At 38.9% G+C, this 26,788-nt stretch overlaps 2 protein-coding genes and 1 long non-coding RNA gene across 3 annotated transcripts; 2 read left to right on the top strand and 1 right to left on the bottom strand.

Annotated features, from left to right (window-relative positions):
- Positions 1 to 7,073: 7,073 nt before the first annotated feature.
- On the bottom strand, positions 7,074 to 8,912 carry LOC118405926. The gene is made up of 3 exons (XM_035805779.1): positions 8,524 to 8,912; positions 7,548 to 7,614; positions 7,074 to 7,397 (listed from the first exon to the last, which is right to left on the bottom strand). Exons 1-3 carry the CDS (start codon positions 8,761 to 8,763, stop codon positions 7,321 to 7,323), a joined length of 384 nt encoding a protein of 127 aa, XP_035661672.1. The 5' UTR covers positions 8,764 to 8,912; the 3' UTR covers positions 7,074 to 7,320.
- Positions 8,913 to 11,071: 2,159 nt separating this feature from the next.
- Positions 11,072 to 11,755, top strand: LOC118405428 (RING finger protein nhl-1-like). The gene has a single exon (XM_035804927.1). The coding sequence runs from the start codon at positions 11,072 to 11,074 to the stop codon at positions 11,753 to 11,755; it is 684 nt and encodes a 227-aa protein (XP_035660820.1).
- Positions 11,756 to 12,631: 876 nt separating this feature from the next.
- Positions 12,632 to 14,936, top strand: LOC118406186. The gene is made up of 3 exons (XR_004829995.1): positions 12,632 to 13,968; positions 14,158 to 14,296; positions 14,540 to 14,936. It is a non-coding gene; the product is annotated as an uncharacterized LOC118406186 (long non-coding RNA).
- The last annotated feature ends 11,852 nt before the right edge of the window (positions 14,937 to 26,788 follow it).

Below are 26,788 nucleotides of genomic sequence, written 5' to 3'. Positions count from 1 at the left end.
ATGTTACTTTGTCTACGTGTAGAGCAGTGTTGATTTCGGTGTAACATCGACTATCATAATTCCGCCAGGTGCCATAATACCACCACCTCAAAAAATCGTTAGTATGGAGGTCTTCCCAAGATTGTCTTCAACACCGAATGTTAAATATCCTAAATGTAATACACAATTCAGATATCTAGGTGTTGAAAACAATCTTGAGAAGGCCTCTGTAACAACGTTTTTGAGGTGGTGGTATAATGACACCTGGTGGAATTATGCGAATGTATGTTACTTAGATAGTCTTGGATAGTCGGATTTGTAGCATTTATATTAGAATGGAACTCAGTTTCTATTGTTTTCTGTTCTTGTCCATGCTTAGCTTTTTGAATAAAGAAAAAATGTCCACGATCTGCTTGTCAGTCTTTGTTTGTCTTTTCATTCTCACGCCAGATTCTGCCAAGTAGCAAACTAATAGGTCCTGGAATAGTCTTGGCCACCACACATAGTTTGCAAGTTAGCAATTGATGTATTCAGATTAATTACACTCACCTGTGTTACAGGTGCATGATGAACATAATTTACCCAAATGGTCTTTTTGATATCAAAACCACGAGTGAAATATGCATTTTGTATAGGTACTGTAAAAATTTGGTGGGGTGTAGGGGGGCTGGGGTGACAAGAGGCTTGAACAACAATACTATTGGTTTCCATTCAATATTACACCTTGTATTGAGGGGAGGGCTAGAAGAGGTCTGGGAAATTGTGGGAAAATGAACATATAATGAGTGAATTTAATTTTATTTGTATTTATTTTGTATAAGTCTCCCATAATGCGACATCGTGTTACGTGACGTCTTGCGGCACAGCCTGGCGTGGCCAGACTAGCCTTGAGGGCACCGCGGAGGGCCCTAGTTTTTTGAGACACTAAATTCCCAGACAGAGAACTAGTGATCTCCTAAGCCATAGGACAGCTCAGCTCAGCGGTCCAAAGCTCGCAGTGCCAACCTATTGGAGCTGGCACCTTGGAACATGGAAGGTGCCATTCCAGAACAAGCATGGAATGACATAACCTCACCACACTCGTGTCTGAGGCGTAGAGAAACTCCGTATAGCTTTTACTTGTGGTCCAAGAACTGGAAGGAAAGAGCAATTCCTGCTTATTCATGTAGTTTTTCTTTTATATAATTAAAGTATGAAATACACGCAGTTCGACCCGTTCATTATATAATTTCTCGTTCTCTATGAAGATATAGAATTGGTGTTTTCATCATATATTTTATTTTCTTCGGGAGCTTTTTGTGCACATGGCTACCTGGGTAAATTATAACTTGCCGATACACCTTAAATGATTGTGTGCACCTGTTGGTACCAGGTGATGAAACTTGAGATGACCTAATTATGATGTCCATTCCGCCTAAATGTCCATTCAACCAAACCGAAAGAATCATTCTATTTGAAGAAGTCACAAAGACTTATCCCAACTTCCCCACATTGACAGACGAACAGAAAACCACTTTTCTCTTGAAATCGCGGAAACCTACACATTTCAGAAAAAAAATTCGTCTCCTTCTGCTTCCAAAAAAGAAGTCAAACCCAACCTGTTTAGAAATAGCCAACACTAGTATTAGAGTAGAATATTGTTTATAACTGCCCATTGTTACTTGTATAATGTCTACATCTACTATGTTTATACCATGTACTTGCAATTAGCCCTCGGGCACGAACTTGCAAATAAACTTCTTTTCTTTTCTTTTCTTTTTTTTTTTTAATGCAGACCAATAACACTAGCAGAATTAAATTGATTGATAAGCAAATCGTATCAAGATTTGCAGGAATGATCCAACTCCTACTTCATCTGCATTGTTTTTATCATTATAATCTAATAATTTATACTTTGTATGCAGGGAATCGAATACTGCAAATAAATGAAAAACATCGAGAAAAATGGTTTTACAATATTTTTTGGGTAATATTTTGTATACAATCTGCAAATGCATCGACCGTACTTTCCCGTTATTTTGTTTAATATGATTGCTGGCAGAAAATCGTATGTCGTTTGATTTCGCCTCTGTAAATAAAATGCTGTTTGATTATCAAATTGGTATTCTTTCAAGACATTCTACACTACAGATGAAACCTGCCACGTGCTAAAATGAATATCATTGAATAAACATTTAAGATTGTCTGAGCCAAAATACAAAATTTCTTATTCCAGTGGTTAATAAACTGGGTGCAAATATTTGTTGTCTGCTAACGGAGTAGAATGGAGTTTGTAAATTGTTCAGATGCCCATACTGGTGAGCCAATGGCAAATACTAGTGAAATGCAGGCGGAGGGTAAACTGTACGAAGGACATGATGTAGATTTACACTCAGACCGGATGGTGTATGGCGCATATAATAACATGACGTCCTTGCAACAGAGTGAGTCGGCATCGTACGTTACGGCTGCCTCTTTTGGCGAAGATCGTACTCAAGATTTACACTTAGATCAAGGGTTGTCTGAAGCATATAACAACATGACGTCCTTGCAACAGAGTGAGTCGGAATCGTACGTTGCGGCTGCCCCTTGTGACGAAGATCGTACTCAAGATAACGGACAAAGCTCAGAAATCGAAAATGAATATCCTACGGATACACATTTTGCGACGGAAAACCCAAGTAAGAGATGAGATTAATCAATCTTTTTCAGTTACTTATGAGTCAAAATACATTGCTTACATGTTTTCCATATTTTGTTGTATAATGTCATACTTTCATTTCAAACTTAACTAAAAAAAGGACACGATAAAGGTATTTCGATGTTCAGTTTCAGTAATATGCTTCGGCCTAATTAAACAGGCAGTAGGTAAAATATTGATTGCATATTGAACAAAGTCTTCTTCGTTATGCCCCTGTCACATTTGGCGAAAATCGATCGGACGACGATTCTGCGGCGATCGCCCGAGCCTTGCTTATAATAAGACCTTTATTGCACAACAGTTTTACAAGGTACAAAGTAAGGCTTATATGTGACAGGGATGGTTTTCATGTGAAAAATACGCGCAACCCTCTACCGATCTTATACATGGCCGATATTTCATCGATACGCCAGGAGATCGTGGATACTGTGACAGGGGTATTACACAGCCCTTTGCACAATTATTCTGAAGAAGTCTTTTGTCGTCGATTCTTCTACGGAATAATCAAAAGAATGCTGTGTACGTAACAAAGGCGAATTTGTTTGATTGATCTACCAACCTGATGAAACTATTAACGGAGTAATTACGCATGTTCTCTCAAGAATTATAACACGCTATCTGTTTTTTAAAGGAGCTGAAGCATCATCGTCCGGTCAACACAACCAAACAAATCACCAGGCAACGAGTGCTGTGAGCGCGGAATCGGAAGACGCTTTGAAGCAAGAGCCACAGTCCAGTGGTACGTATTTGAATGGATTTGTTTTCCCAAATAAAAATTATTTTTACTTTTTTGCTTTACAACCAAAAATGTTTTAATGTAATGATACTGTATAAGCTGATGCTGTCAGTTCCATCCATGGAATTTTAAGTGAGGGTTACCAATAACAATGTATGCCTGCATGTTAATTGCTGTTTCGGCTAATTGATGTCGGAGACATCCATTTTGTCATCACAGCCCTTTTAAGACGTACCTAACTGAACTTCCCTAAACATAATCTTGTACTTAGTCCATACATAAAAAAAATAAAAAATAAAGCAAAACATCCGGGAAATCTATAATCGGCACGCGTCACCTAAAACAACCAGTTTCAGATATATCCGGTATATATCATCATTGATGGATCCTAAGTTGTTTTTCGTAGTGTGAATATGGTACAGCAAATACATTCCAATACAATATCTAATACTATGATGTCGCACATTAATAGAACACAATGACGATGGTTATCAGTGTCCTTTACCATCTGTTGATGACCCGGATGACCACACCTACACGTACGTTGATTCGCTTGGTCAACTTACAAATGTGTGCAGAAACAAACGTGCAATTCAACATCTACAAGGTCAGTCACATTTGGGAAGTAGGGATATTTTTATAATGACGAATAGCATGTTTTTCTTATACTGCCTTCAAACTTTCATCAGGGGTATCACAAATATACAAAATGTAATGGTTTGACATTTAAATTATTAAGTGAACTAATTTTTTGACAATAAATGATTTTGTCTAATGAAGAACAAAAAATCAATTTAGATCATTTTTACGCGTTATTATAACAGCAATTCAGAACAATGATAACAGATTTTAGAAATAAACCACTGTTATATTTTAGAACGATGCAGTACGGACAATGGTGACAATGATGGAAAGGCAGGTGACAATGAGAGCAGGAACGTCTTTAAGCAAATGCGTCAACTGGTGAAGAATTCACGTCTCTGCCTCGTTTGCACCACGGCTTTACTCACTACTGTCGTCGTCAGCGCGATCTTTGCCGTTATTGCCTTCACTTTGCTAACACAGGATGTGAAGGCAAAGGGCCACAAGGTATATATATATATATATATATATATATATATATATATACGACTAATAGTTCATTTGTATTCGTAAATTCCATAGTGAAAAACTTTGTTTGAACACACTAAGAAGACTCACCATAAATATTCGGTCGAAAACTCCGACCTTCGCCAGTCAAATAGATGACTCGCTGTTCTGATGTTCCGGAAGTCGTCAGAAGTTGTCTGACGAAGGTCGGAGCTCTCGACCGAACATTTATGGTTAGTCTTTTTTTTGTGTTGGAACAAATTTTAAACTTTCCACAAGGTAGATGTATTGTAACGTTCTTGAATTTTTTGTTGATTATTTTGCTTATGCTTCCTTACTCTGTTCTGGACTTGACGAGAGTTTCAACACTTCCACAGCTGAAAACAATGCCAAGCCTTGGTTGTGCCACTGGTCATGTGACTACAGGTCATGTAACTACAGTGGTCTACAGCACCCAGCCAATGAGTATGGAGAATTCCATCCGAGTTCCTTGTGACTGCGCTGCTGTCTACACGACAGGTCACATGACCACATGGGTCTACAGCATCCAGCCAATGGGTATGAAGAATTCCATCCGGGTCCTGTGTGAGATGGACACTGGACAGGGTGGCTGGACTGTGATCCAGCGTAGGGTTAACGGTAGTGTGAGTTTTGAGAAAAGTTGGGATGATTACAGGGACGGGTTCGGTTATGTAAACGGTGAATTCTGGCTCGGGTTAGAAAACATATACAACATTGTGAGTCAGAATACTTATGACTTAAGAATTGATTTGGAGGATTGGGATAACAAGACTGCTTATGCTCAATACAGTAATTTTAATATCAGTAACGCGTTTGACAGGTACCGGCTTAGCGTTGGAGATTATAGAGGAACGGCTGGGGATGCACTTAACCATGAAGACCTTAATACTGATGGTGATTTTGAGTATACTCATAACAGACGGGTGTTTCACGTTGAAAGCAAACGCGGAGGCTGGTGGCACGAACATACGGGTATATGTAACCTGAATGGTCCTTATATTGAAGCCAAAGTCCCTTATCGTTGGGATAATATTTATTGGGCTATAGCTCGACCTTACAATATGAAAACAACACGTATGATGATAAGACCATCAGCATTTGTTCAAAGACAAGTATAGATGGTCTCACTGAAAAAGCGCAAATTGTGTTTTAACTACGCATACGTTGTATACGTACATTTGTAGTATGTGGTGACTTCTAATTGTGTGCACGAATAAGCTATTTAAAAATATAAAAAGATATTGCTGAGTACATTCGACTAATAAGAATGTATACAAAACATACGTAGGTGTTTAATAAATTAAGTTTTGATCAATTACAAAATTTAATTAATATAATTTATGCATATTTCAAAATGAATATTAAGTCTGATATCACCACTGTTTTTCTTCATGGTACACCTTTTCCTTATATGTATCAAATAGCCTCACAGGTTGTCACTGTGCTTTTTCATAGTTCCACGCTATGTGGATATATCCAAATAAAATGGGAGCTTCTTGGCTGAGGGTAGAAGTCATGTTTATTCTCACTGAATAAAAAAAAACATCTAACACAGCATTACTTCGGTAAAAATGGACGTTTTTTTTAGCTGAATTTCGATGTTGATGTTGTTATTGTTGCAAACATTTTTGTGGAGTAAATGCGTTGACAATTAATTTGACAAAAGATTGTTTGACTTGGGTGGCTAAATGGTTGTTTTACTTGAATAGTGCTGAAGCAGAAAGGTTGACAGAAAGGTCGTTATCTTTTTAGATACAATCCAATTGTGATCCTCAGTCTTTTACTGATGTAAAAGCATGTTTAAAACATGTGTAGTAAGGTAAATATTGAATTACAATTAAGTACGTGCTGGCGGTGTAAATTGTAAAATAAACATTCATAATGTAATGATGTTTTTGTCGGAGTCGGTCAATGACCTGTTATACTTTGAAGAAGTACCCGAATCTGATTTTGACTGTGCTACTACGGCATAATAGTGCTTGTGCCACGTGTATTAAAGCACATTGCCACCAAACAACATCGTTGGAATACAAACAATAACACAAAAACTAAGGTCAAAGTGCCGGTGAGAACTTCTTTTTTCGTGCACAAAGACTCATTGCAAGAACAAAGGTTTGGCAGAACAAAGGTTAAAAAGAACATTAATTTGCATTCCTGTGAAAAGAGCTGGATTCTTAATCAAGTCTTAAAGAGTAATTTTTTTTTCAATTTGCATATATATATATATATATATATATATATATATATATATATATATATATATATATATATATCACTATGTATTTTTGCAACCTTAACTCCCAGTTTAGAGCTTTAACGTTCGAATATTTTTTATCCTTTTTAACGTTTCATTCGTTTCAAATGAAATGCTTTGCGGCGTAATAATGAGACAATTTTTTTATAAGTCTGCCTCTTAGTTTTGCTAAAAATTACCCTTTGTTATATTCCAAAAATTTAAAACAATACAATCGAAGAATTTAGCCTCTAGGGATGCCTTTATCTATTGCAAGTATTTCCTTTGCTCATCTTTGCCAATGTATTTTGGTTAGGCCTTTAATGATCATTGTATTTTAACCTTCACGCAGTTTCCTTCTTTCTCCTCAGCAGTTTTAGAATTTACTGTGGGGGTAACTAGGAATGGTGGGTACAAGGCATGTAATTTTGTGCCTTCGCGGCAGAGTCTGGTGAAAATGCCTTTTAAACAGAAGACAATAAGTCACACAATTTTATCGCAATACGATGGTTGAATGCGAAAACATCTGTTAATCATCATATTATATGCATTTGATTGCAATTTCTTTTTTCACCAGTGTCTTTACAGATCCTTTACACCCAGAATGTTTGTTTCCTCAGTTTCTTTTTCGGGGACATGTTTCTTGGTGAATTCCCAATCTGTAAAACAAAAAAGTGAGATTCATTAGTTTCCAACTGATTACATTAAGAATTCATCATAACTTCATTGCTCAATACATACTCTCAATGGTAGTGCAGATTTACAGGACTTATTTGTTGCAAATACACTAGTTCTATGATGATACTTACCATTTCCGACTGTGGATGGTTCAGTCTTTCTTGATTCCTCCTTTTTATCTTCCGTCTCCTTTTCCTTCTAGAGGGCAAAATTTTAACCAAAAGTTAGTATTTTCTCCAGCCACGATTGTATTTTCATGTAGAATTTATAAGCATCAACACCTTCAGATACTTAAGTTTTCTTGAATTTGTAGCCCCTTTAAACTGATTAAAATGGTTGATAGAAGCTGTAACGAATTGATTTCATAACATTTTGGGGGGATTAGGTGCACTTGTGCACTCAGCTTGAAAATTGAGTTCAACAATTTTCTTTGGGTGCACCACATAGTAAACTGAATTACAATCTATTGAATGACAGATACTTTCAACATCTTTCTATCACTTAGATGTCAAGAATATGATGTATACTTCTAGTAGTAGTATACTTAGATATCTTTACATATGTAAAACTAAGATGTTTGGGTGCGCCAGTGCACCCACAGAAAAAAAAAATGAGTGCACAACTTCAATTATTTCGAGCCCTGCATAAAGACTGTTGAACGCTCTTGTTGTGTATTTAGAACAATATGTCGGTTATAAAGTAAGAAGTAATACATATCTAGTTTTGTTATCTCCAAGATATATATATTAAAAAAAAAAACGGGACTTGGGCACAAGTAAAATAAAGAATAAAGTATCTTAGCTACATGTAAATTGCAGGACTTTGACCCGTTCGATAATACAAGTGTTTGCACAGTCCTTGCTCGTAATTTTTTTTTCTCCAACAATACAATACAAGAAAAGACATGGAATATCAATGCATAAATTGGATAAAATGTATATTAATCCGCGTCAACATTGATGCCGTAGCACGCTAGTGTAACAAAATATAACATAGGTCCCATACTTGCAATGTTTGTAAATGGAAAATTTGTCAATAATTGTATCTGACTGAGATTGATTTTAGAACATAACACATCACCTAGCTGTCTTCCCCTTTTCTACGTACCTCTTTGTGCCCTATGTTTCCTACGTCACTGTCACTCGAATCGTTTTGGACCCCAGCATTATCCAGAGTATTCTTTGAACTGCATTGTTCCTGAAGTTTCTGTAATTCTATCTCCAACCGCTGCACCCTTTTAGACAGTGCCTCGTTTTCTTCTTCAACACGGTTGTGGTGGTTGTAGAAGCCGAGAACAACAAGCAGAAGAATAACTCGCACAGCCCACCACAACAAAGAACTTGGCATGGTTAAACTGGAGAAATTTATAAGGGGTTTAGGTTTATAAGGGAAGTGTTGAACTCGTGAGTGAGCGTTAATAATTGATAGAAGTTATGTGGAGAAGGCTATTCGGTGGTCTGCGTTAATAATTAATAGCCGTTATGAGGAAAAGGTTATTCTGTGGTGCTGACCCATGCTTTAGTGCAAAGTCCAAAAGATGCTCTGTCCCCTTTATAGCATTATTTGCAGTCTTTAGAAGCGGCGGGTTTTTTTAGGGGGGGGGGGCGGTAAAAAATTAAAGCTTGAAGAGAGGTTAGACTCTAGAACTGGTAAAATAATTTCATCAAGTGATACACAACAAATAACTAAAAAAAATGCTCAAGCTTCTTATAATCAAGCGGATAAAAATCAGATATTTATTTTGAATATTGTTTACCTTGGGTGCCTAGCCTAATCATAAACAATCCCAACCGTTTGTTCAGCTTATAAAATTATTTACATAATCATTTTGCAATAGCAGCAATGACCTTTTGAATGTATGTAATACATGCACAACAGACAGGGAAAGAAGTATTCAGCATACTATAAGTGTTCGTACAAATTTTGATGTTCTAGGCTAAAAAATTTCACTTTGGTTAATTTGAGACATGGGGATATTGTCTTTGCTGAAAAATCATCATACAGCTTTGAGGTATTGTACTAACGAGTCTTAAATGACATTCCAACTTTGTCAATAATTGTGTTCAATAAAAAATTTTGTTGTAGGGTTTAAAAAGCCTTCAAATATAACCGCTGGGAAAAATTGTTCTGCAAGCATATGCAGCTAATATCTAAGATGGCCGGCAAAATTATGATGAAAAGAATAACCAGCTTTTTTTCTCTCAGATTTAATCACTACTTGGCATAATCTTACAGAAAACATTCTTTTGAACGTTTTCAGTCCCTTTTTATGGGATTTGAGCGTTATATGTTAATAAAAAAAACGTGTCTTATGAATTTAAGGTTGATAATCTAATATGCTGGATAGCTTAACTACAGATGGCGTCATCAATGGCGTCATTTTAGACATTGTTGCGTTAGCTTTTGACAACAGAAGTCTCATAACACGTAAATATTGATAAAAAACATTTATTGTTAACATTTCGTGTGAAACATTTAGGTATAGTGGGGTTTTCCCGTTTTAGCAAAAAAAATCAATTAATGTCATAATTACGTCGAGTTACGTCATAGTGATATAAAAATTTCAGAAATTATCAAATTGGACAAGCATATCACCCCCTGCAAATTTGGTGATCGTACAGTAAGCCGTTTTGAAATTACGAAGGTGGGGGTGGGGGGGTCAAATGAGCTCCCCCCCCCCCCGCCTATTCCAGGGAATGCCCAGTCTGGATAGGGTTAAGCCCCTGTCACACATAGCCAACCATGGCCTCCCAACCTTCTTCGGACCATGATTAATATTCAGTTATCAGCAAGGTCATTTGTTGTTATGAGTTGGCCGTCTTGTTTACAAAATGAAAACAAACTGATGCCGCAAATTGAAAAAAAAATCTTGAAGACGGATATTATTAAGAATGTTTTTGAATGCGAGACTCAAAGAAGCAGACGTGAAGCAGCAAAAATAAATTATCTATTGTTGTAACCAAAATTACCTTTTAAGGTGTGTTTAGTTATTTGGTATTCCTTCCTGACGTTGAATATTTCATAATAATGGCAACTTTTTTTCTGCCAATTTTTTTTTTAATTTGCACAGTTTTGTTGTTCCCAGAGGATGTCATCAATATAACGGTCATCTCTGAGATGGAATTTACCTTCATTTGTATCTTAAGTCTAAAAAGTAGCGCCCACTAACCAGAGTAGAGTAGAGTTTTTTCAGTCCGGTAGGGTTATCCACTCCAGTTTGGCCTGCTCTTCAATTCTGGAAACTGACATTGTCAGTCTTAGGGGATGGTCCAGTGCCCTATAGTTGTATACGACAAGATGGTCTTTCATGTGTTTGTCAAATCTTATTTTAAACCCGTTCACAGTTGGTGCCATCACTACTTCCTCTGGGAGACTGTTCCACCAGCTGACGACCCGATTCGGAAAGGAGTATAGCCGTGTATTTGTTTTCGCCAAGGGTCTTTTTAATTTCAACTGGTGACCTCTGGTTCTTGTTTCTACAGCCACGTGCACTAAACTGTATTCCTTTGTTTCACCAGCAGAAAAGAAAGAGACAGGGAGAGTAAGTATCCCACTAGTATCAGACTACTACCCGAAAACAGGAGGCCTGGCTGTATCTTCGGATAATGAGATATTTGTGACTGAACCGAACCACAAAAGAATTCAAGTCTTCAGCATGAAGGGTGTTAAACTTCGATGGTTCCCTACAGCCATGCAGCCATGCGGTATAGCCACAGGCAACAACAACTCCCTTTGGGTCGTTCTGCAGGGAGGCGGCAGCCTAAACGCTGTAGCTCAGTATAGCAAAAAGGGCCACGTCATTGCCACGTACAAGTGCAACGGCCGATTTAGAATCTACGACATTGCAGTGGACAGGATTTCCGACAAAATCGTACTGACAATAACACGACGTTCCGGTAAAACCAGCCAGGCGGAGGCAGTGTGGTTCCGTCCTGCTTACACGAATGGGAAGCCGATATGTAACTTGAGCAGGTTTGGGACGATAGAAGGGAGTTATGCACGGTCTGTCACAGTGGACAGAAAAGGGAACATCTTCATTGCAGACAGGTATAACCATCGTGTTCTCAAGTATGACAAGAATGGAGTCTACGTCTCCAGTTTTGGTAGTCAAGGTCTTGGGTCGGGGAGCCTTCATAGGCCCAGGGGAGTCAGTGTGGACGGTTGGGGCCGTGTGATTGTGGCTGATACTGTGAACCACCGGGTGGAGATGTTCACGGCTGAGGGGGATCATGTCTGCACCGTTGCCTACATCAAGACACCACTGCGTGTTGCTGTAGGTGGGGACGGGCACCTCGTCGTGTACAAAAATGCACTTGTACCAATCTTGCCCCAAAATTAAGGCAATACCCATTCACCTTTTTGTTTCTCAATAAGATTATCTTTTTTCTTGCAGACCTAGTAAACTGCCTTTATTTTCTTGAATAAAATAAGCATTACAATTAAAATACGCACCCCTGTTTCGGCGTTTCAGACAAAAATTTATTAATATAATTAGAAAAAAACTCAAATGAAGTATGCACCCTTCCTCTACCAATTTTGGGCAGATCTTGAACTGGTTAAATTCAAAAGTGTGATGTTTCCCCATGGTTATTTTTAATAAATCCCCACTGTTAGTGTGCAACAACCTCGAAATACTTACGCCAACTTTGCACTTGTAGCCCCTTTTTAATTTCTGAAAGTATAAAAGTCTGTACATTATTCAAGAAAATACGTTATAGTGTAACACGCCTGGTTTGTAGTGATAAGTACAAATCTGCATATCCAGACAGTTCATTTCATCACACTGGGTATGACCGACCCAAATCTTTTTAGTAAGTTTGCTGGGTTCTTTCAGGCTCGTACTTTAGCATGATTGAGTTGAGGCTTTCGGTAAACACGTGACCTCTAAATTAAGCCTTGCAGTCATATTTTGTTCTCAAGCTCCTACTAAGGATAAAGCTCATAACAAAATTTGGATACACACTTTTTATAAGCACTGTCCTCGGATAGGACGTTAAATGGAGGTCCCGTGTCGGGGAGAGCCACACCCCGGGCACGTTAAAGAACTCGCCACATGTGCGATGGTGCGGTGTGAGTGGTTCAAAACCTTCAGTATATTGGCCGTCCCTGGGGCAATTACTGTCGTATTGAGGTCACCTGAGTGGCGCCGAATGGCAGCTCGCTCCAGACCCTTGCGATTTAGCCCCGCCTATTGTAAGCTCCTCGCGATTCAACCCCTGGCTGCAAAGAGTGAGTAGTCGGCCCACCCAATAACAAAAAAAAATAAAAGAATTCATGTTCCAACATGTCACTACACAAGTACGAGGCTACAGGTATTACAAAGCAGCGGCAATAAGATGGCTACAATGTCACAACGTAAAAATTATGTGCTGTGCAGCTCAAACAATTCTGTTAACCTTAGATAAAGTAAAACAACCCAAAACACACATACATAGAAAAGGGAGTTGGGCTGACACTATCTCCTTGGTGGAAAGCATAAGTCATAACAAAGCAGCACTGCACTGCCGTCAAGAAGTGTTACTCTTCGTGTCAAGCAAAATACGTAAAATAGACAACAAGTAGCGAAATGAGGAAAAAGAGAAGAACAGAATCACCATGATGCAAGAATTCATTGAAAAAGTACGTGAACATAGAGGCCCTTGTGGAAGAGTACAAGATAGTTGCAGGAAAGGAGCAAGAGTTTTCAATTTCATCAGGGAGTAAGAAGCCGTCTTCTGAGCAGCTGAAAGCCATTCATCATTGCTAAAGCAACATAGCCAGCTGAGCCGGAACCAAATCTAAGACCTGATCTTGTCAATTCCTTTTCACCTGAAAGGCAGTGTACGCCTACTACAGGTCAGCACTTATTGAACTCCTCTCACACCAATGGCCTAGCGACCACATGTCCTATGCAGATCGTATGCCCGTTCTCTCTACAGATCCCCTGGGTCTTCGGGAACTGGTTCCCTCCTTGCCGTGAGGCCCTTTCTGGCCGTAAGATTCGGTCGAGTAACAGACTGCAGGCTGTCAGAGCTAACACCACTCGTTTGACGAAAAGTCCTATCTACCACATGATGTCTTTATTTAGTGATGACATTGTATAAACAGTCTTTTATTTCACGTTGCCCAGTGATGACTTTGTGTAAATAATTTTGCTTAACCTAATAGTGACATTTGTAAATAGTTCTGCTTTTAATTCCGCAATTGTAAACTTGTCCGACAGTTCAGCCCTCGGGCTGCCAACCTAGCCTTGTATGTCTGAATTGTTTTTATAATAATAAGCCAGTCATCATCAGCCTCAAGTGAGCGCTCTAAAGTTTTCATACATGGAGAAGGTGAAGAATAGAGGAGAAATCGTGTTGACAGGAAGACTCAAGATGAAGAAAATGCTAAAGAGGATGTGCAAGCAAAGAAAAGCAAGAATGTCACTCAGAAGAAGAGAAGAGGACAATGAAAGCTAAACAACACATAAGAACTACAGCGACAACACAAGGCAAGAAGGTGAAGGCATTCTCACAGAAGAAAAAGAAGATGACGGATGAGGCTGAAGTAGGAGTGCAAAATATGAAAAAGGTAAGTGTTCAATGTTAAGTTAAAACTTGATTTAAGCTTGTTATAACAATATTGTGGAACTGTAAGTTCTTTCTGTGCCACTGGGTCTTCCGTTTGACTTAGCTGGTATGGATGGTGTAGAAAAAAAATCATTAATTATTTAATTTATTGTACTAACCTACAGTATTATATTCTTGTCTCCTCTATCAGGAGCCAGTTTTCTACAAACTGGGAGAATTCGTTGCTGTGTGGTAGAGCGACAGCAATGACAAACCTGCCTGGTATCCGGGCTCGGCGGTGAATGATGGGACAGAAACTTTCACACTTACCTTCTTCAATCCAGTTGCAGGTATTTGTCTACTTATGTTGCAATTAATATATTTTTTTCTTATCTCAAATGGATGTAATAGAATTCAGTCACATGCAGTCAATTAGACTGCATGTGACTGCATGTGACTTTATTCACAGTCACAGCTTAAAAATAAACGCAGTGCGATGCTGGTGTGGTGATAGAATAGGTCAATATCGACACAAATGGACAAACATCATCTTCATGTTCGACACTATCATAAAGAAACAATTTGTTTTCCAGGTGGAATGTACCAACTGCCTGGGGGTAGAAGACGAACGTAAAGTTGGAAAATTATGACGCCAGTTACACTTATCATTAATCAAGCTTATTTGTAATGGTTGGTTGCTTGTACCACATAAATAATTAAGACTGTTGCTTTTGCAAAAAAAAATTGTTTCGATACATTATCGCCATGGTGATTAGATACGTGTAAGTGGAAGTGCAGTACCTATACCTGCTAAAATATCCCAGATATCTGTGTACATTGTATGTTTACTTGGCATCATATTCACACAATTAGACATTTGTCCTTGAACCAATTTAACCTTGTAATATTTTTATTATATTGTTTATGACTGTCCATTGTCACTATGTGTATACCATGTACTTGCAATTAGCCCTCGGGCACGAACTTGCAAATAAACCTCTTCTCATATTAAGGCTGTCAATATAGCTGCCATTCTTTGCTGTGACAGTTTTTGGTAAGAAAAGATAACATAAAGCTGTATATTGTAAAAGTATATAAAGTATGACACACATTGTACTGACAAAACAACATAGGCGGTAGCGCAAAATGTGTCTTTTTTCACCCCTATTTACTCATTCATTGGCGAAGTTCAGGTGTGAAAAAACACCAGTGGATGCTGTTATGTGTGAAATATCGGAAGACAGGTTTGAAACTGAGCTACAGATGTGCGAACTTTGGAGGATTTTCCTTTACCAGAGGTTAAAGGTCACGATACCACCTGTGTAATTTGTCACGAAAGGCATATTTATAAACTAAACAGTTTCCTACCGAACCTGACACTCAAGAAAGTTCCTTCGGATGAGGTCGGTTTAAAGGACTACAACCCGCTAGCCGCCATGCTTGATAGAGATGCATGGTTAGACATTGTTAATGGCACCTCATATGAGGATGAACTGAACTGAAGTGACGCTGGTCAATATATGCATTATCATAGAAACGCACAAGTTAATATATTCTTATACATTTTCAACGGAAGACCCCCTTCAGATCGGACCATGTACTGTTGAACTAAAACATAGACCACGTTTAAATGATCCCAAAACCAAATAGTCGTTATTGTTTAAAACCATACCTTGCAGCGGAATTTTATTCCCCACAGAAAGCATATGCCTTTTATTGGACAGAATACTCAACAACTTTGACTTCAACAATGACACTTTGACCCTGTCCATGGCACGGCAATGGGAACATGAGGTGGCTCCATCGTACGCAAACTTATTCATTGGGAACTTTGAAGAACTACATTTTTACAAAAGAACTTTGTAGTCTTGTCTAGATCAGAGGAAGAACTTAAGTCCTTTATCAAGGACCTGAACGAAGCCCACAGAACATTCAAGTTCACAGTGAAAACATCTAATCCGTCGATCAACCTCCTAGACGTATGTCACAGTCATCATATCGGAAGGAAATCACCACAGACCTTTACACCAAACCGACGGACAAACTCAAGTACCTATGCACGCGCAAGCATGCCCCCGTGAAGAAGCACTGGTAGAAAAGAAATCGACTACACCGTAAAAACGTACAGCCCTGGTCACCACATACAGCCCATACCTACAAGCAATCATCACTCTCCAAAAGAACTAAGGAAATCTTCGAAGACCGCAAAAAAAATCAACGCACCAAACAACAGTTGGCCAACAGATTAAATTTTCATCGTTCATCCATCAACACAAAGAATGATAGCCTGATGTCTAGCACACTCAGGAAATACAAAGCCATAAAAGAAGAGAGAAAAGCGATTTATGCCGTGGCAAAAGAATAGTATTTGCCCCAAATCACGCTAGATGACAGATACCATGAGAGGCACGGCGAACAAGTTGATAGAACGAACTATCCCCCGAGAACGAAGTGGCCCTATACGTACTCAATGTTAATGGCCGCAAATGGGTTCCCTCTCACCCCGGGGGTGATAAAGGCCCTCGCTAAAGAAGTAGATGATATATGTAGTAGCAGTAATAAGTAGTAGTAAGAGAGAAACCAGAAACCTCGATTCGGTGGCAAAATGACTGGAAAACGGTGGTGGGTGGCCTTCAGACGGCGGCAATCCAGAAATCTCCCTAAGATCAGCGAACAGACTAGAAAAAGTGAGGGCAGCCATGAGCAATGATAAGATTTTGACGACCTCTTCCTAAAAGTAGGGGAGATCTTGGAGGAGAACAAGCTGCAAAACCGGCCATTTCAGATATACAATGCCGATGAAACGGGAATGGCCCTCGACGCCAAGAAATCGAGAGTTACTGTACCAACAGCGTCTAAGAGAGCGCCCTCCATAAGATCAGGAGGCCGTGACTATATCTCAGTCATGTCTTGCGTGAGCGCTGCAGGAGTGGTGATTCCCCCATTGATCGTGTTCAACAAGGATCTGCCGTCTGGTAAGATTTCTGATGGAGGACCCTCAGGTGCTTTGTACGCATTGTCTGAGTCAGGCTCCATCAACAAATAGTTGTTTAAGCAGTGGTACTTCAAGATTTTCTTACCCCATTGCCACAAGGAGAGGCCCATTCTACTTGTGCTCGACCAACACGGTACCCACCTCTCCCTGAAGATGCTGAAGTTGGCCATGGAGCAAAAGATCATAATCCATGGGCTCCTTCCCCATACCTCCCATTTTACGCAGCCCCTGGGTATGACCGTGTTCAGTGTGCTGAAGACAAAGTGGGCTACAACCCTAGAGATACTACAGGCCTTCGACTCCAGGTTTCAGGCAAGAAAGACGACGTTTCCGAGGATCTTTGCCTCAGTGCAAGACCAGGTATTCAACGCGGACAAGATCAAAACGGGAATATTCCCGTTCAATGAGGACGGCATTACATTGAAATGCGCTTGTCAAGGACAGCCTTCGTGCAGGAGACATTAGGGTGATATCAGTTACATCTGGATATGTGCCAATTTACAGTTGTGTGGTGGTGGCCTGCACAGGTGTCCCGCTGGTGGCATTCATTACATGACCTACTCTGCCTCTAGCCTTGACTGGGTATTAGAGCAGGGGTTTGATAGGCGTATTATTGGTGGGCGTTACAGGGGGCATATGGTCTAGCTTTGAAGGTCTCCCGACTCTCTATCATTGTCTTTCCTTAAACCGGTCGTCTAAGGTGCTACGTGGCAAGTTGTATGCTTTAGACACGGCATACACCGATGTCCGCTCTTCACACGAAGAGCACTTTGGACGTATTCTTTTACCCATTGACGGTACTGCCGGCTGGGCACAGGCTCAGATAATGCGAGATTGCGTTATCATTTGGATGTTACATTACTTAAATGCATTTAAGTTCGCGGGGATTTAATTTCGCGGTAGCGGGGAAAAGGACTTTTCGCGGTGGTTTTAATTTCGCGGTAACACCAAAGACTGCAGTCTAATACAATAACAGAAAAATGTTCGCGTTGGTTTAAGTTCGCGAAAACCGCGAACATTAATCCACCGCGAACATTTCTGCATTTGCAATATCTTATATCATGTGCCATGCTGTCGATTTAACTTCTTCTCTTCTTTTTCTTAGTGTTTAGGTGGCCACCATCAACTTGCTGATGTTTCTGCCACACTTACAGAGGTTCTGGTACAGAAGGTTGCCTGTTGTAGCTTGATGTGATGGTCTTGTCAATCACAACGCTTTAAAACACTTTTGTCATTATGGTCATGTAGTATTGTATTTGCTGCCAGTTTATTCGCCAAATAAACTCACTGAGAGTTGTTTCGTGTTTTGTACAGCTTTATCTATTATGTAAATTTGTGCTGTTTGCTTGGCAGATGTATTTCTTTTTGTTTGACAATCATCGGTAAACTGTGACCTTTCGCAAGCGTAGCCATTATTTGGTGTTCAAATTCTACTTAGTGACAAAATAATCGGTACCTTTGCTAATATTAACGTTGCATTTATTTGTAAACACCTCTATGCATAGGCTTATGTTCATAATGATTTTATTCAGCGCTCTGGATAAAAACAAACATGCTTCACTTCTGCATATTGAAACAATTGAAAATTAGGAAGTTGCAGGTATGCCGAAGTTAAGGCACCTTTCGTTATAAACGCAAATGTAACTTACTCAGCAGCCATCCTAAAATAAATTTTAGATAAAAAGAGAGCAGCATTGTTGGGAAAACACACAGGATAGTCTCATATTTAAAAAGTCGCCTTAGAATATTACACAGCAAAAATACGTACTATTTGCCTTTGTTTAATTCCTGATGGACTTGGCTTAGCTGTCGCTTTTATCTGCCTGTAAAGACGGTATCGGATTACAAGTTTTCCCGCGCCGGAATCTGGGTGAGATTATGAGAAAGCTTCCTGATTGAAGTAAATGCATTAAGGCAAGAATAAAAGAAAATTTGTGACAGAATATCTTATTTGCGGTATAACGTTATATCAGTACCAAGTCTCGTATGCATTTTCTAAAAAGGAAGATAAAGTACTGCCAGACCCATCATCACCATCAGTCACTGGGTTCTGCATCTATAGTCTGGAAAGTCCTATTGTATAGATTAAAGGCTATTGACAGATGGTTACATGTTTAAAGGAACCAATCAGTTGTTCTGCTTTTGGTGATTGACATAAGTTCCCTGCTATAATTGTCAAAAAAGGTGTCACTGACTGTACGCAGAATTTGTTTCGGCTTTTTACTCAGTGCGCTACAAATCAGTGAGTCTTCGGCTATGAACTTTAATAACTTAGTATTTGTAGATCCTCTTTTTTACCTGTGACATTATCAAACGAAAACAAACAAAAAAATCTACCTATTGGCGGCTCATCACCTTTATAGTTGCTTGAAGATTGAATCTCAACGTGTTCAGCACAATTAGTGAAAATCCGTTTGAAAGAGGGTTTGTCTCATTCACTGACTACATACCCTATCGGGCATAGCTACAAATAACAGTAAAGATAGTAGGGTGTCAAAAGGATATCAGTGTTTGTGATTTCAGTCATAATGAATTGCTCACTAGTACTTGAAGAGTTTTGTGGCATCAAGTAGAAGTAGAAGTTGAAGATCCTTTTAATAATAACAGGAATAAAATTCTTCACAACAAAAAAGGATCGGAAGCAAACCCTACCTATTCCCTGAGCTTGGCGTTCTCGCTCTTATTGCGAGCCAGCTCCTCCTAAACCCGTGTGAAAAGAAACATTTGCTTAGGAATAAAATCTTACCTCATTTAAAAAAATATATATATTGCAGCACATAGAGGTGTGCAGCATACGTCTCTTTAAGTAAAAGCATTGGCGAGGTTTCTAATGAGCTTAAGGATACTGTCTCGCACATCACGCACCCCGTGTTCACCCTTCCAGCACTAGTCTTAACAGGCCTTTTCTCTATTCATATCGCAAATCAATACCTTTGGATTTAAAGAAGACATGAAAGAGATGATAGAAGGAAAGTTAAAATTAGGAAAAACTGAGCTACGTAAAAAATGCATCTACACTTGGAACAACCCCACTGCATTCGGAGAAGACAAGGCAGTACATGTCCACTTCAGCCGGGGAGAGGGCTGATTCGCAACTTTTAGCATATAAGCCAGGAATAATGCCCTGGATGCCATTTTCCGTAGTTTAAATGAAAACTTGCTTCTTTTTTTGTGTGAATCTGTTTATTTCACTTTATTTGTGAAACGTTCACTTTCGGCATGTTGATGAAATAGGAAAGCCTGTTTGACAGAGATTCGAGACTTTTATCGAAAAATACGCTGTTTTAATAAGTAATACGGCCCAAACCACCAATAGACGCATGCGATGTAGCCCTCACAAACGAGCGCTTCATCATAGAAGTGCATTCGCACAGTGTACTCCTTTCCATCTTTGCACCGTCTTTGAATTCGATTCAGTTTGATTTGGAGGTGATAAGCAACATAGTACAATGTCAACTAAACATGGTTAGTTTATTTACCTGGCAAAGGAAGTACATAGATGCTAGATTACCTCAATTGTGTATACATTAACACCTTTTTTTCCATTACTTTTATTCCATCAGCAATAATCAAGTGTACAAGATGCCGTACATGTGAGACAATGCCATAATGTCATCATTAATACACATATATCATTAATACACATATATTGCTATGACCTATATATTGACTGGAATTACGGAATCACACAGTGCATTGTATAACTGTAGGATATTGTGTCTTTGAAGTAACAAAGGATTATCTTTATATCTAGACCATGACAGAAATATTGCATACTTTGCTACATTGACGATGTTGCATACATTAACACCCTTGTCTCTGGCATATATTTATATACTATACGGCATCAGTTGATTCTATTTCCAATCCCCTTGCCATGGCACTGGTCTGAATTGTCTTTCGAAGGAGACGCTGAGCTAAATAATTAACACACATTCTGTATCTGGATGATGTCAGCCGATTGCATCTGAGTTTCTGCCATTCCGGACAATCTGTCTGGTTACGTGTTGACACCTCATAGTCCTCGGACTTACACACTACAGATTGATACGCTTACTAAAGGTTTTGACTCAGAAATGCTGTGTCGTATTATTGCAGCAGGACCGGGAGTCCGGGACATTTACTATAATTACTAAATGCATTTATTAGGATTAGATTCTTGCAATTCTTTTTAATTAATTTTGGGACCACATAGAAACATTTACACGTTTGTGATAAATGTATCAAAGCTTCTTCTTCCGCTAATGTCCAGCTGCAGAATAATGAACAATTACCAGCTTACTTCTTGAAAGTTTGAAAAAATTATATAGGTGCATTTACAAAATAGAATATGATATTGCTTGCTAATTGATTCTGATGTGTTGGATTTTACAACTATAAAAGATTGCAGAAAATCTAACATGTGTATAAAGTTAAATGACATTGGCTGGCAATATCAACAGTTCAAGAATGTCATCTTAGATATGGCTGCGGGCTTGACAACGTGTCCGATGAGGTATCTGGAAGGAACGCGTGTATGTGTAATGTTCAAAGATTCGGAGAATTGATTCATTCGCCTTGCTTGGTGCTTGGCATAAGACTCCCTTGTTGGTAGAAAGTTTGTAGCCTAGTTTTCCTCCCATTTCTTTTCAACTGATCTAACACATTCCTTGAATGTCTTGCGTTGTTCCTTTTTTTGCATCTTCTCTTTTTTTCTTTCAAAGATTGGCCTCAGGAAGTTTATCTAACAGCTCTTGATTCGACACACTGAATGACTTTTGGAAAGATTTTTTCAGGTCATTCAGGACTTGCCTTGCCACTGACCTAGCACTTCTACCCTTTAGGGTAAAGGTAGGGTAATTCTCCGATTTTAAGCTCTAACGTAGCACGAGCATCCGGACATAGCCTGCTAACCTTATTATGTGGCTTATTTAAAAATGCACTTCTGGCAGTTCTTGGTGTGGAGGCTTCGTTTAGCTTGCGGCAAGGCATTCCGTGACTTAAGTGAAAAATGAGTCGAGTACTGCTTCCTGGTCGCAGAGTTGAACTCATGGACAACTTGAAATTGTTGAACTCGCAAGTAAGCGTTGAAAGTTAATACATGTAAATATTATGTGTAAAAGGCTATTCGGTGGTCTGAAAACTTTCAAATTTGTGCGCCAAAGCTTCAAATTTGTGCGACTCTGGAATTCTTTGTCACAATCCTTTATTGTGTCCAAACTGCTTCCTGGCCGCAGAGTTGAGAGACCGAAAGTTTTTCCTCACTCGCTGTCCTCCAAGGCAATTCCCAGTCAGTGTCCATACACTGTAATGTTCATTAATTATTTTATACAATGTACTGCAAAGCAGCATCGACCTTTAACGGACATATTTGTTTGTACTGGATTTACAAACTGCGACCCATAAGTAGTCTCGAAATAACTTACATGTACATCTGATGGGACACACACTAAATGGCCATATACTCCTTTTCGGCAACCTTTAGTCAGAGCAGTTGCCTTAATAAATGTTATTCCAGAAACTATCTGCAACTAACGAGTAATAAGGCATTTTAACTCGGGATGTATTGTTGGAAAACCCATCTTGCTAATATGCGATTTGGCTGTATTTTCTTTTTCATCGAGTACCCTTTCTTTACCCTCTCAAACTTTCCTGCAATCTGGCTAGCGAACTTATCGTGCTGCTGTTGCAGCATTGCCATGACGGCCTTCTGTTCTTCCATACTGATAATGTTGAATGAAATATCCATATTTAGAAAATGGACTTACAAGCTCAATGTATTTATTTGTATCTTTCATTTTATCATCCATTGTTCATGTCTGGGGAACTAAACCACCCACCCGAGCCCACCCCTAATTCCCTTGGTTAAATAAACAAACAATAAATAGAGGTATTATAGTTCATTGTGATTCTTGTCTTTCCATTTTTCTCCATATGGTCCTCTCGCCTCCTTTCTTTTTGCCTGCTTGTCTCAATCTATTGCAATTGCTGGTCCATTCTCTGGACACTCTCAGTAATGTCTTTTGGAAAATGTACCTGCTGCTGCTGGAGCATGTTTAGGTACGCGTTCTGTTGTTCAATTTCGGTATCAATCTTCGGCCGTTTCAAAGATAAAAAAGGAACCATACAGTAAAGCAGCTGCATAATCCCTCCTTCCTTTCCTTTTTGCAACTTTAATGTATATTAGGTTCTCTGGCAGCGTCCGTTTTTCCGTCAGTTGACGCGGCATTGGTTTGTAATGTTAGTCTTATGACGAAAATGTGTCCATGATGACGGAAAATGGAATTTCGGAAGGACTTTTAGGTCAATAGGAATGAAGGTAATTCGAGCTGGCTAGAGCTCTGATGTATATTGTAGGATTACCACACACTTCTTGTAATAGGGGGAGATACTATTTTGCTTAAATTAAATTTTGGTTCCCCTTATAGTAGGGTAGTAACCAGGACATATGAAGACTAAGTTTCAGCTGGAAGCACTCCAGGGCAGCTTGGGAAAAGTCAACCATAAAGTTGGTCGGTTTTTATTCGGCTTTCCAGCCCATGAACATGTTAAGGGCCTCCTGGACAGCTTTGGTGTTCTCTGAAAGGGGCACAAACACACCGACAACAACGTAGCATACGTAAGTGAGAACGCACAGGAAGAATAAGGTGACCGAATAGCGACATGTCCTGTACGTGACATCTTACAGTCATATTTTTTGGCCGTACTTGCTCAGCAGTCTCTGCTGCCAAGCAGACTGGTACCAGTAGCAACAACAACAAAGAAAAGTTTTATGTTGGTGCCATCCTTCTGCTGCTTGCTAGGTCGGTAGTAGATGTGGCAATCATCGCCCGCTTGCCTTCTTGAGGTCAGCATCTGTAAGAGAAAGTACGTGGCCATTATGGAGTTCCCTAGTGATAGATACTGTTCTTAAATATTGCCATGACAAGTGTTTTGAATAAATAATGCAGGATGAGAATTTTTTTTCTTTCAAGGTTGCTCAGTGCACAATGCAGAGACCACTTCTGGGCACTAAATTGATTTGTGTATGATGGCAGTGTTGTAAGATGGGCTCAACCTAGTTTCACAAACAAGAGGACGTACACAACTACTGTGTGCTTTCATTGCTGTGGTTTAGTTATTTTTTCATGTAACTTCTCAATGCCTATTATCCTTTGATTAAATAACTAAAGGGTGTACTGGAAATTCTATTTCTATGCCTTCCGATTGGCTTGGTCCTTTTTTGAACCTCTTGGGTGATCTCTTGTCCATGTCGTAATGTTTCTCATGTCTTTGTTTGTAGGGCAGTACTTGTGAATTAACATTATGAATTGCATTTAGTGCATTTAGTGCTGTCAACTTGAAACTGGCTTTATTTTGCATTAGACCACATAGTAATATGGCCTCTTATCGATGTCTTCTTCCTGTCTTATGAAGCCATCATATATTCTTACTATACGAGAGAAAAGTCTAGGCCTTGTATTACAGAAAATTATGTCACTATCATTTTGTTGCCCTGGTGTTTTAGTTTGAGTACGGGCTTTGCGAGATTAAGTATATGTACAATGAAGGATGCCCAGCTCTCCCAAGGAGTTAAATTTTGGTCAGCATATCCACAAGGGCTGGAGTGGGATGGAAAGAATTTTTACCAAAAAAAAACAAAACAAGCTCACACCACTAGATGCATATAGCACTTGTTCACAGTGTATATTCCAAACAAATATCAACATGTATGATTCGCCCTGGAAAGTTACCAGGTGTGCTCTAATTCAGCACGGGCATTATTCAATAATAAAAAAAAAACACGTCTTACTGGCATCACCTTTCTTGTCAAAGGCCTGTAAACAATAAAAATGGCGACAAATATTTTTGCGTGCGAAAAACCATAGATAGAGACAGCAAGATAACGTTATTTTGACATATCACATCCCGAGTCCGGTTGCAGTTCAGAAAATAAAAATTACTCTATTGAGCTAAGGGCCCATAGCAATTTTCTGTGTGTTGAAAGGATGTTTATTCATGATAGGTTTCAGTTTTTATGTTTACATTTTCTGTTTTTATTCAACTTTAATCAGAAGTATATACATGTAGCCTAGTGCATTGCAAGATGGTACAAACTACACATATGAAGTGTTCAAAGTTCAGGACAGTTTAGATATGCTTTACTTATTGTCTACATAGTGAATCATAGTCAAGTAAGTCAAGTCAAGTCATAGATAATGTTATACATGTATGTATGTACATAAAGATGAATTCTACAATTCGAATGTATTTGCTACACAGTCAGGTATATTGTTTTTCACGACAGATCTACAAGTAGACCATTACTTGCTAGTAAAACATTATATATATATATATATGAATGTAAAAAATATATGCATACTGTTCAGCTACATGATGACAGTAAGGAGTGGAATAAAACACATCCCTAACCTAACTATAGACTCAGCACTTTATTCCCTTCCGAATCCAAAGGTCTTATTTGTGAAATTTCGTTTTGCCAAAGATATGAATCATAACTTTATTGAGAAGAGTTCGGAACAAATCATGCATTTGTGCTCTTGCCAAAGGAAGGAATGTCTGAAATGATAAATTTATAAAAATTTATTGTTGTTTCCAGTTGCCCCTGGAACAACAAAAAGTATGTGGACCAAACTCCTCTCAAACAATGTTGCCACACATTGTTTTAAAGGCCAGTGTCATGCTCCAATGTTATTTCGGGAAATGACGGATGATCACCTCTCACGACGCGCCAGTCTGTCAAAATAACAAGATAATGAATTAATATATTGCTATACTCGTCTTTGTATTAATTTTTATGGAGTTCTTTACTTGGATGTATTGAACTAATGGGCATTTGTAGTTTGCATAACTAGATTGCCTATGCTGCGTTGGCAGATCTGTTTCTATACACAATTTTACAAATGACGAATTAAAGTACGCACTGCCAGCTAAAATAAAAAAAAAAGTTTTTACAAAATTTAGGATATTGAACCCAGGAGTTTTACGTCGTGTACTTTGGCCATGCCTATATAGTAACCCAAATTCAATAGTGAGACATTATACAGACAGAAAAATTTTATCAAGTACATCAAACTAGATAATACTTTTAAAACCTATTTGATTACAAAGATTCAGACTGCGCATTAGCCCCCAACACTTCCAACCAGGATCTACCATTGGTGATAAGAAAAAACGTTCTTTCTAGAATCTTGGCACAAGAAAAATATGGGTTTCTTGAATTTTCTCAAAACAGGAATTCTTGTATACAGAATCGTATTCTTTCAGAAAGATCAGATTTGTTCAAGAAAAAATAAGAAAAGGCATTTTTTGTAGTGTGGCTGCAGTACTGGCACGGAACGCTATGATGATGTACAAGATTATAATGGTTCCCCCGCATAATTGAACAGTCCACGCATGCGAAGTGAGCCCTCTGGGGCACGGGTAAGTTAATGACCTCAAAGTTAAGCCAGGTGAAGGATTTTGTACGTAGACTAGGGGTGCCTAAGCATTTGCACGAACCCTATGAAATTCGTACGAATATTATGTGATACACACGAATCACTATGCGAAAACGCACGAATATTATGAAATTCGCACGAATCACTATGCGAAATCGTACGAATTTTATGAAATTCGCACGAATCACTATGTGACACACACGAGCCTTATGTGATTTGCACGATCCTTATGCAAAAACGGCGGCCGGGAGGAGGCATGAGTTTGAGCGTTTCTAACCGAGATATTTATATTTCAAGGCATGGAATGGACATTTACCGTCGCAAAGATGTATTTCATAGCCTGTGAGCTACTGTTTAGCTTCATTTCGGCGTGTTACATCGTATTTTCAGTCGCCGAAGCGGCGAAGCCGCCATCGTGAAAATCCCGC

Source organism: Branchiostoma floridae, chromosome 18 (genome assembly GCF_000003815.2).
Source record: "Branchiostoma floridae strain S238N-H82 chromosome 18, Bfl_VNyyK, whole genome shotgun sequence".
In the NCBI taxonomy this organism is placed as follows: domain Eukaryota; kingdom Metazoa; phylum Chordata; class Leptocardii; order Amphioxiformes; family Branchiostomatidae; genus Branchiostoma; species Branchiostoma floridae.
This window is presented reverse-complemented; position numbering and strand designations above follow the sequence as displayed.

Coding starts and splice junctions, on each gene's coding strand:
- LOC118405926 (XM_035805779.1), bottom strand. CDS start 8,763: ATGCCAAGTTCTTTGTTGTGGTGGGCTGTGCGAGTTATTCTTCTGCTT. Junction 7,615..8,523: donor GAAACATAGGGCACAAAGAG/GTACGTAGAAAA, acceptor TTTGCCCTCTAG/AAGGAAAAGGAGACGGAAGA. Junction 7,398..7,547: donor ACCATCCACAGTCGGAAATG/GTAAGTATCATC, acceptor TTTGTTTTACAG/ATTGGGAATTCACCAAGAAA.
- LOC118405428 (XM_035804927.1), top strand. CDS start 11,072: ATGAAGGGTGTTAAACTTCGATGGTTCCCTACAGCCATGCAGCCATGC.